Source organism: Ylistrum balloti, unplaced genomic scaffold, assembly GCF_031769215.1.
Source record: "Ylistrum balloti isolate Yb309-2 unplaced genomic scaffold, AGI_CSIRO_Ybal_v1 Utg371136, whole genome shotgun sequence".
NCBI classification, from domain to species: Eukaryota; Metazoa; Mollusca; class Bivalvia; order Pectinida; family Pectinidae; genus Ylistrum; species Ylistrum balloti.
The window spans coordinates 349,266-361,659 of NW_026782623.1; the positions used below are offsets into that span (position 1 = coordinate 349,266).

The 12,394-nt window shown below is 35.1% G+C and overlaps 1 protein-coding gene across 1 annotated transcript; it reads right to left on the bottom strand.

Moving 5' to 3' along the window:
• Positions 1–1,905: 1,905 nt before the first annotated feature.
• Positions 1,906–10,718, bottom strand: LOC132561007 (CYFIP-related Rac1 interactor B-like; the record flags this gene model as incomplete). Its single annotated transcript, XM_060225725.1, has 8 exons — positions 1,906–3,886; positions 4,627–4,697; positions 6,052–6,178; positions 7,254–7,456; positions 8,020–8,094; positions 8,487–8,623; positions 9,666–9,771; positions 10,597–10,718. Coding segments are annotated over 8 exons (908 nt in total), but the record flags the coding sequence as incomplete, so codon positions are not given.
• Between the last annotated feature and the right edge of the window lie 1,676 nt (positions 10,719–12,394).

Consider the following 12,394-nt stretch of genomic DNA (forward strand, 5'->3'; position numbering starts at 1 on the left):
GTGTTAAATCAAACTGCTCAATACAAAATACAAATATCAGATATGTGTTCAAGATTCACTCAGATCTTACATGTGAAATGTATATGTTTTGGAATCTTACACAAGCTTCCGTTTCATAACGATTTATGAAACTGGTCTAAGAATAATTTTCAAAAATGTTATTGGGAATACTGGTAAGCTATTACAACACCTGATATATTTCTTCAGTCTTGTAGGAACTGGAAATGTATTCAAGATTCATTTTATCACATGATCATATATATTTACTGTGTGGAAAAAAAAAACAGGCTTCTCTGTGTTATTCAGAAGTCATTTTGACTATCTATTGTCATTGTGATGTCATAATTCTATTATGATGTCACAATAGGTCATATCAATTTAGTTCACAATTATAACAAAATGACATGGAGAGTGTTCACTGTATCACCCAGCAATCATATGATAAAAATGTATATCATCATTTCAGCAATGAAAAAAGAAATCAGTTTTCTGAACTGTTTCTATGTTATTGTAGAAATACTAAAACATAAATTACTTCGTTAACTTTTGAGATAACAAACTACTACACTAGACTGGTGGATCAGTATGACAACCTGTCATTTTTTGCCATTCTCTCTCCTTCACACCATGGAATGTTTACATGATCAATTCTGAATTTCTTTGAAATAAACCATAATTTTACATATTATTTGAAAATTCTGTAACCCATGCACTGAAAAGTGATTGGTAAACTTATGCTGTATTTGACATATGGTAGGTAATTGTAGGTAATATGTAGAAATGTCCACACAATCAGTCAGATGATTTTATATAAAATATGGTAAAAAAAAACCACCCGAAGTTTTTAAGAAATACCATAATAAAACACAAATCCCCGTAAGGAAAGATATGATAATCAGGCTATCTGAGCAGAATTGATTAGCCCCTATAATACTGCAGTGCCTAGATAAGACAGTCAGTCTATCTAGCGCCGACAAGACATCTCTTTATCGAGTAGGAACGGTGACAGGTCCTTTCTCAGTGATAACCCCTGGTAACTAACATACTATATCCTTAAGTTCATCGTATAAGTAAACATGTTGTTCCGACATCAATCTTGTCACTGATAGTAAATTGAAAGTGTATCCTTGTTCTTCAGGCTCGCCACATCATATTTTACACAGGTTCACACACAATGTAGCCACTAAAGCCTTACAAAACACAACAGCAATAAATAAGCTTTGATAATATAACTCTTAATGGTCAATAACTGCTGTGTATATTAGTTACACTTAAGCATGGAATGGGAAGTCATCAGCATCTCATAACACACACCAAACCAGGCTAAAGACCTATTGCCTGTACTCTGACAGTTTGGTCTCTTACACACCAAACCAGGCTAAAGACCTACTGCCTGTACCGACAGTTTGGTCTCTTACACACCAAACCAGGCTAAAGACCTACTGCCTGTACCGACAGTTTGGTCTCTTACACACCAAACCAGGCTAAAGACCTACTGCCTGTACCGACAGTTTGGTCTCTTACACACCAAACCAGGCTAAAGACCTACTGCCTGTACCGACAGTTTGGTCTCTTACACACCAAACCAGGCTAAAGACCTACTGCCTGTACCGACAGTTTGGTCTCTTACACACCAAACCAGGTTAAAGACCTATTGCCTGTACTCTGACAGTTTGGTCTCTTACACACCAAACCAGGCTAAAGACCTACTGCCTGTACTGACAGTTTGGTCTCTTACACACCAAACCAGGATAAAGACCTACTGCCTGTACCGACAGTTTGGTCTCTTACACACCAAACCAGGCTAAAGACCTACTGCCTGTACCGACAGTTTGGTCTCTTACACACCAAACCAGGCTAAAGACCTACTGCCTGCACCGACAGTTTGGTCTCTTACACACCAAACCAGGCTAAAGACCTACTGCCTGTACTCTGACAGTTTGGTCTTTTACACATCAAGCCAGGCTAAAGACCTACTGCCTGTACTCTGACAGTTTGGTATCCTTCACACCAAACTAGGCTAAAGACCCACTGCCTGTACAGTTTACCCCCCATATTTACTTCTTTTTTCATCTACCACCTCTATGCTAGCATCTCTTGTTTGGTCAGTCTTCCTCCAATTAACACCCTATTTCAATAACACTCACACATTCCATGTCGAATCAAAACAAATATTTGCTCTCTTACTTTTTTTTTGACACTATACAAAATTGATAAATAAGCTCTAGATACAAAGTATATTGAAGTCTGAGAGAAGGCGTGATCGTGTTATTGGACTCAACAGAAAGAACCACAGTACTTTTAAATGGTTCTGTACTACTTATAATATCAACACTATGGATAGTCATTTGTATTAATCTCTGTATAGGTTTTACCCACTTCTATTAGCCTAATACCTAATAATGTTTTGTTTGCCTGTGTCTAATTTTCAATATTTTACACCACAAGATTGCATAGCAAATATTTAAATGACAAATTTTGAATGAGGAAGTATAACACTAAATATTTAGAGTTCTTGCTCTTAAATGATAAAAACTATAACATGTAGTGGCTATAACTAGATTTCCTGGTTTTGACATCAACTAATGAAATTTGTTTGAAATAAAGCTATTATACAGTATTGTGTGGATGCAAAACTGGAGTTGTGTACAATTACTGTAAATACAATGTAGAAATACAATTACTTCCTAGTGGCACAGCAATATTAATTTTTGTTTTAACAAAATGACAATAGTGAATCAATGCTATTTCAAAATCTATTCCATTGGCTTTGTGAGGAAAACCATTTTAGTCACTATGAGAGGAAACACCAACAGAGGAACGAGGTATTGGCACTTTTCATTATTATTTTGAAGAGAAAAAGCAGCTAAACAATTTACTACATTTACAGATGGGATTTTACAACAGCTTGTAATTAATTTTCAAGAAAACAAGTACATTTGTACATGTATATACATCTCAGACATATTGCTATGATCCAAATTTAGCATTCAAAGTAAAATTTCAATGGTAAATATAAACTGATGATTTTATACAATAATTATGAGATTTGTTTTGTGAAGAAAAAAAAATCCAACTAGCCTAGTGGAATGATCAACTGTCTCTGAGACTCTGCTGCCATTTCTGTTCAGCTTATCAACATTGTCTGGTAGATTCTGTGCATTATTTCAATTAACTGTTTCTTACATATAAGAACATTTGTCAAGCATATAATTTGTGATGGGACTCATTACTGGTGATGTTCTTGTACCATGGAACTTTGTTAATATCTCACTCTGATTATCAGCTGAACTCTCTAAGCTTGGTAATCTAACACTCTTTTAATGTATACATCATTAGATGACATAGGTAACAATTTTTGTCAATCAGCTCATCCTAGATTCTCAAATGTGGAAATTTGATCATATGACCGTATTTTGGAAACCAGTGTGGGCTAACAAAGATTCACTGTACAATGTATCTAGCTGAAACGATGAGTTAATGATGACCCATCACGACCCTGCACACTCAACAAAAGTACTCAGAAAAGCACTTGTGACCAGCACTCTGAACCTTGCTGACCATAGTATTGGTCAGTCCACAAATCCCATTATAAGTTTTTACTATAAGTTTACATCACATAATAATGTTTACGGAGCACTAAATAACTTCCTACAACTGGACCACATGTCATGGTTCTGTAGTCTGTGTTTAAACACAGAGATCCTAGTCAAAAGTCACAATCCTCTGGCCTCATTCTGCCAGTATCAGTTTTTATGGTTCTGTATGTAGTCTGTGTTTAAACACAGAGATCTAGTCAAAAGTCACAATTCTTTGACCTCATTCTGCCAATATCTGCTTTATAGCCTTTGGCGTTGATTCATCATTTAGATGAGTGGTTGTGTATCTGTAAACAGGAGAAAATTTGAATTACTGCCAGCTCTTTGTGCACCAAAATATAAATCAATGACATTTTAACTCCTGAAAATAAAGAACACCAAATGCTCTTACACAAAACTAAAAGCTGTATAAATTATATAAAAGAGACATCATTCCGACAAAAAAAATGGCCTGAGAATTGGATACTTAAGATTAATATCTTTTTGTTTTCACTTCAACTCTGTTAAGATACAAGTTTGTTTTCACACTTTCTCTCCTGCAGTATTTGTACTGTATTATCTGGATCATGTGTATTCTCAAAGCTAGCATTGTGTCACTAATCTTGGTATGACCTTCCTTCTTAACTTTTCTTTCTAGCCAATCTGAACATTATTTAAGAATTCTAGCTAATTCTAAAAATCAACCAAAATGTTTTAATGAATAAAATTAACGAAAGAAATACTGATCTCGATCATCCTATTATCTACCTACATACACAATCTGTTCTCTAAAGTATGGAGATATTTCTAATGTTAATGTGGCTGCTAAAGGAAAAGAACCACCTTAGTTGCATTTCAACTCCTTTGCTAAGGTGAGGCAAATTACCTTGTCAAACGAAATTATCATGATATCACTGATATCAGTCAAAGACTCTACATCCAAGTTTAGTCACCAAATCAGGTAAATAAATCCTTCCTGAAATCTGACTTATCAGACACTTATATCTGGATATATGACAACAGAATAAAGAAATATGTTGAAACTTACCTTAAAGCATTTAATAATCCATCTACTCTGCCTATGTGTTGTTCTTTTAATACTTTAATCGAAGCTCTCACCTGTAAATAAATGGCACAATAATACAGCACTATTTCACTGTCCTGAAGTACGCCTGTCCACTGACTTTGAGTCAGAGTAGGCTTCCTACAGTTGTTACTGGCCAGACAACAGAGACTGTATCAAATGATCAGAAATATCTCAATTGTTTTCCATAAAATTATCATTGTCATGGTGTTAGTAAATGATTTTCTTTTTACAAGCTGTAATGATAAATGTTTGACTTGTTAACTTATATTTATCAATGAATTTTAACTTCTAAATTTACATCTTTTAAGAAATTTTGACTTTTAAACCTGCATCTATCAATGCATTTTTGAGTTGTTAACCTTAATCTATCAATGAATTTTTGACTTGTAAAATTACATCTACTGATGAATTTTTGACTTGTAAAATTACATCTATTAAGGAATTTTTGACTTGTAAAATTACATCTACTGATGAATTTTTGACTTGTAAAATTACATCTATTAAGGAATTTTTGACTTGTAAAATTACATCTACTGATGAATTTTTGACTTGTAAAATTACATCTATTAAGGAATTTTTGACTTGTAAAATTACATCTACTGATGAATTTTTGACTTGTAAAATTACATCTATTAAGGAATTTTTGACTTGTAAAATTACATCTACTGATGAATTTCTGACTTGTAAAATTACATCTATTAAGGAATTTTTGACTTGTAAAATTACATCTACTGATGAATTTTTGACTTGTAAAATTACATCTATTAAGGAATTTTTGACTTGTAATATTACATCTACTGATGAATTTTTGACTTGTAAACTTACATCTATTAAGGAATTTTTGACTTGTAAAATTACATCTATTAAGGAATTTTTGACTTGTAAAATTACATCTACTGATGAATTTTTGACTTGTAAACTTACATCTATTAAGGAATTTTTGACTTGTAAAATTACATCTACTGATGAATTTTTGACTTGTAAAATTACATCTATTAAGGAATTTTTGACTTGTAAAATTACATCTATTAAGGAATTTTTGACTTGTAAAATTACATCTACTGATGAATTTTTGACTTGTAAAATTACATCTACTGATGAATTTTTGACTTGTAAAATTACATCTACTGATGAATTTTTGACTTGTAAAATTACATCTACTGATGAATTTTTGACTTGTAAAATTACATCTACTGATGAATTTTTGACTTGTAAAATTACATCTACTGATGAATTTTTGACTTGTAAAATTACATCTACTGATGAATTTTTGACTTGTAAAATTACATCTACTGATGAATTTTTGACTTGTAAAATTACATCTACTGATGAATTTCTGACTTGTAAAATTACATCTACTGATGAATTTTTGACTTGTAAACTTACATCTATTAAGGAATTTTTGGCAAATGCTCCTATAGGATGTACGTGGTCATACAGGATGATCACGCCCACCATCACCCGCATACAGAACATCCGTGTGTCAGCATTCTGGAATCGTGCATTGAATTCTCTGTTTAAGAAAAAAAAATAGAGAGTAAAATTTGGCAGAGTTCAGGTTTGACTTGATCATATTTTTGCATAACATCATGTGCTATTTTCTCAAAATATCAATCAGTTATCAGTATATCATACTTACGGGTTCTCTATCATGACAATACAGATATTGGCCATAGCTAGCACACATTCTGTGGTGATCACGTCATACTTACGGGTTCTCTATCATGACCCTACAGATATTGGCCACAGCTCGCACACATCCTGTGGTGATCACGTCATACTTACGGGTTCTCTATCATGACCCTACAGATATTGGCCATAGCTCCCAGACAATCTGTGGTGATCACATCATACTTACGGGTTCTCTATCATGACCCTACAGATATTGGCCATACCTCCCAGACAATCTGTGGTGATCACATCATACTTACGGGTTCTCTATCATGACCCTACAGATATTGGCCATACCTCCCAGACAATCTGTGGTGATCACATCATACTTACGGGTTCTCTATCATGACCCTACAGATATTGGCCATAGCTCGCACACATTCTGTGGTGATCACGTCATACTTACGGGTTCTCTATCATGACCCTACAGATATTGGCCACAGCTCGCACACATTCTGTGGTGATCACGTCATACTTACAGGTTCTCTATCATGACCCTACAGATATTGGCCACAGCTCGCACACATTCTGTGGTGATCACGTCATACTTACGGGCTCTCTATCATGACCCTACAGATATTGGCCACAGCTCGCACACATTCTGTGGTGATCACGTCATACTTACGGGTTCTCTATCATGACCCTACAGATATTGGCCACAGCTCGCACACATTCTGTGGTGATCACGTCATACTTACGGGTTCTCTATCATGACCCTACAGATACTGGCCATAGCTCCCAGACATTCTGTGGTGATCACATCATACTTACGGGTTCTCTATCATGACCCTACAGATATTGGCCATAGCTCGCACACATTCTGTGGTGATCACGTCATACTTACGGGTTCTCTATCATGACCCTACAGATATTGGCCATAGCTCGCACACATTCTGTGGTGATCACGTCATACTTACGGGTTTTCTATCATGACCCTACAGATATTGGCCATAGCTCCCAGACATTCTGTGGTATTTTCTACTGGGAGCTCCTTGTTGTGGGTGACAAACTTGGTGGTGGCATCACTCAACACTTTAAGCATAGGTGTGGCATTGGCATAGAACAGAGACATCCTGTTAGCCATCTCATTAGACACCACATTTTCACTGTGGTTATCATCCTGAAAAAAGCCACAAATACACACATAAATCATCATTTCACGACCAGACTCAACTTTATATCCAAAATATGTCCGTTAATTGGTACTTTATTTAAGATGTCATACAGTCTTGACAAGAAACATATTTTCATTTCTTCACTTTGCTTCACATATTATGGTCTACCAGTTAAACTTTGTACTGTGTATGATGATAAATTTTCACATAACATTTTTCATCTTTACATCGTAAGAGAAAGCATTGCAGATTAAATCCCTGAAATATAATTCTCAATACCTGATCAATCTAGCTGATATATGTTTACATTAAAGGTAATGATTTTGAACCAATAACCCAAAATATACACAGAAAGCCCTAATGCTTAATTCAAAATGTTGTTTGAAGTTATTTTAATATATTTCACTATACACTGAATTCAACCTTTATATTTGAAAATAGAATATATATATATATATATATATATATTTTTTTTTTGTGTGTGTCAGATGATCAGTATAATTACTGATCACCAATGATGCCACACTATCACTAAAGCCCAGATAACTTCAATTTGGAGTCCTCATACCTCATTTACCATCTTCATTCGACTGAGAGTTCTTCTGTAGTAACTGAAGTCATTCTGTATTGATGGGTTTGTCATCTGTAATGCAATCACTAACAAATTAGATGACAATGTCAAAAGACAACAAAGTGATGTCATGAGGAGAAAATGTGAACCTAGCAATCTATATCTGAATTGTTTACAGTTTCTACACAGAGAGGCAATCTAAAAAATACTAGATGTCAAAAACATTTATTTTCATCATTTGAATTAGGAACTTTTCTAATACTACATATTTCAATTTTAAGGGCTGTGGAATTATGACAGAAATGCATATACAAAAGTTTCAGTAATTTTTCAATCCGTCAAAATAACTTTCATTGAGTATCTAAATGGATTTGTCTCAGCTATTTCTTTTTCAACTATTTTTAAGACATTCAGGACCTGTACAGAGTTTTTTTTTACCATAGGTAATTTAAAAATACACTTACTTTTAAGTCATCAAATCTAAGGACAAAGTCTAGTATTTCAGCGAACTGTTTGAATAATGCTTGTTGTGACTCGAGGTGTTCCAGGGGAAGCATATCATTGGAGCAGAGATCTGATAGTAACACTGGTACCACATGTTCTGTAACAAAGATCAAACATAATGTGTTATGTCAGAACACATGGAACAACACATGGAACAGAGGTCTGACAGTAACACTGGTACCACATGTTCTGTAACAAAGATCAAACATAATGTGTTATGTCAAAACACATGGAGCAGAGGTCTGACAGTAACACTGGTACCACATGTTCTGTAACAAAGATCAAACATAATATGTTATGTCAGAACACATGGAGCAGAGGTCTGACAGTAACACTGGTACCACATGTTCTGTAACAAAGATCAAACATAATGTGTTATGTTAGAACACATGGAACAACACATGGAGCAGAGGTCTGACAGTAACACTCGTACCATGTTTTCTGTAATAAAATATCTAAACAAGAGGCCCATAGGGCCTGTATCATGTATCGCTCACCTGGCTTTTGCTTGGCTGAAATTACTTCACTATATCTAAGAATGCCACACCTCCATCACAAGGGGGTCAGCCAAATCATTCATACTTCAGATCAAATAATTCCAACAGAAGTAGGACTTTAAATAATGTTCTTTATTTCGATATTAGGCCCTGCTCCTCCTGCCCAAGGGGGCACCAACTCACTGTTTATATAAAATTGATTCCCATTTGACCAAGAATACTTCAAACCAATTTTGCACAAAATCTAATCATTCCTACAGGAAGAGTACAATTTTAAAGAATTTGCTCTACTTCCCCTATTGGACCCCACCCCTCCTGCCCCAGGGGGCGAAGACCAACCATTCTTACAAAACAAATTTGCCTCAACCAATGGATGCTTCTAACCTAATTTGCGTTAAATTCGCTTAGTAGTTAATGACAAGTAGTTATTTCAGAAAAACCTGGCAGATGGTGGTCGCAGTGGGCATACACTATGTAAGAAATACAACGCAAAAAACTAGTACCAAGTCTATCTTCATGTCACGTCCATCTTCATGTCACCACCCTAAAAATATGTGATTATGATCTTCTAGTTTGCATACAGATTTTGAAGCTGCTATTCCATGGCAAAACATGAGACACATGTGCCTGTAATACACTTACCTAGCTGTGCACTAAATTCAAAGAAAGTTTTGAGTTTTTCCACTAGGGGACAGACGGCCTCCCAAGCCTTTTCCTGTAATTCTTCGTTGTTGGGATTGGATATCGCCTGTGATAATTAATGTATAATTATGATTCAAAGTTGAACAGAAATCAAATCAATTATCTATTTTTATCATTAAATAAAATGCCCAAAGTTGAAAGTAGCATATTAATAGAGATACATATCTTTTTTCGGATTAATTAAATCATTATATTGAGGATATGTTATTTTATCATTTCTTGGCCAATAGCAATGAAAGCGAGTAAATTTTGTTATTATTATAAACAGATCTTTCAATGCATCAGGTTTTTTCTGTACTTTGTTACATGGAAATCTAAGAAAATACAATCGAGATAAGACAATAAAGATATCGGTATCAGTCATCTAACCACATGCTCTGCCATCAGAATTAATGTCACCTTTCTTTGTATAAAATTTTATAAGCAGCTGAGGGCTATTTTAACAGTCATTATTACTAACTAAGTTATGTAAGAACCTAGATCACACAACGACATATAATTTGGTGCTAAAACTTGTCTATTCTTTACAAAAATATACAGCTTTTTCATTTCTAACAGTTAAATAAATGTATTACAAAAATATACGGCTTTTTTCATTTCTAACAGCTAAATAAACTTATTACAAAAATATACGGCTTTTTTCATTTCTAACAGCTAAATAAACGTATAAGAGAAATAATCTAAATTGCTGGTAATAAATTGATGTATGCAGATCAGTAAAAGCAATCTGAACTACAGGCTTCTATCTGATCAAATCTGAATTAGATTGATAAGTGATGTCTGATTATCAATTACTGAAGAGATATCACATACTGATTGGAAGCTTTCTACAGAATAAAGTGTTATCCCAGGGTTTTATGTGTTATACTACCTGTCGTATTGACTCTGAAGCTCCCTGATAGCCCTGAACGCTCTCCAATATAGACTGTCCCTCATTCAGTACCAACTGTACACTCTCCCATGTAGCCCTCTCCTCTGGTGTTGGCTGGGCATCTGCAACACAATTATCATAATACCGGTACTTATATATGTATATATATCAGGTACAACACTGTCACCGATAAATAACATCATTACTACTGAACAACACTCGTCACTACACAACACATGCCACAACACAACTCTCACTACTGCTTCACAACACTGACCACTATACAACACTGACCACTAAACAACACTGACCACTATACAACACTCACCACTAGACAACACTGACCACTATACAACACTCACCACCATACAACACAAATACACAACACTGACCACCATACAACACTCACCACCATACAACACTCGCAACCATACAACACTCGCCACCATACAACACTTGCCACCAAACAAAACTCACCACTATACAACACACACCACCATACAACATACACCACCATACAACACACACCACCATACAACACACACCACCATACAACACTCGCCACCAAACAACACTCGCCACCAAACAAAACTCACCACTATACAACACTCACCACCATACAACACTCACCAATATACAACACTCACCACCATACAACACACACCACCATACAACACTCCCCACCATACAACACTCCCCACCATACAACACACACCACCATACAACACTCACCCCCATACAACACTCCCCACTATACACCACTCACCACCATACAACACTCACCATCATACAACACCCCCCACCATACAACACCCCCCACTATACAACACTCACCACAATACAACACGCACCACTATACAACACTCACCACTACACATTACTTGCCACCATACAACACTTACCACTATACAACAATTTTACATTGAATACGTTATCACATCACATTGCATACACATTCACTACATATACCATGTAAGAATTCCATAAAAATTCATAAATGTTGGTAATTTTAGATCTACAGAAATGATAAAGAGACATATGTATTATCCAGTTAAGAGGTACTCCTTGACGGTCATATTAAAGTTAAAATCTGTTTGTAATTAATAAACATTATCGTCATGCCCCCACCATAAAAATTACATAAAATTATCACCAGATTTAATTCAAACACCAAGCAACTTTATTCTGTCAAGAAACTTTATGCAAAGGTCATGTATGAATCAAGTACCCAGTATACTTTAGACATTGTTGTGTTTTAGGTCAAGGCCTTGGTTGTGGGGCAATTATATCTTACAGATACCACAGTTGTAGTTTTCTAAAGAAGTTTTATAAATATATACCATAATAGGTCTGAATTCTCTATCAAAAATTAATTTTCTGTTTAGAGCAGCGATGACCTTGACCTTTGACGTTCAGACTTGCAAAACAATCCAAAGTAAGGCCTTTCAGTTAGGAGTCACTGTATCAGATTTGAATTTGTATTAATGAACCACAGGAATTCAACCTATAAGCACTGAAAGATATTTCTTATTTGTACAGTAACCTTGACTCTTGATATTCAGACTTGGAAAGCAATCTAGGAGTTTTTTTTAGTAATGAAGTACAAAGTTTGAACTTGAAAAGACTGACCACAGGAACTCAATCTGTTATACTGAAACCAATGTTCTATATTAAGATGGTGACCTTTACCTTCACCTACAACCTTGAAAAGTGGAAAAGCACTACATGAAGTTTAAGTTCTACAGACTTGGAAGAATTCGTGAATGAACAGAGATCAATTTTTCATTTACCAGTTGTG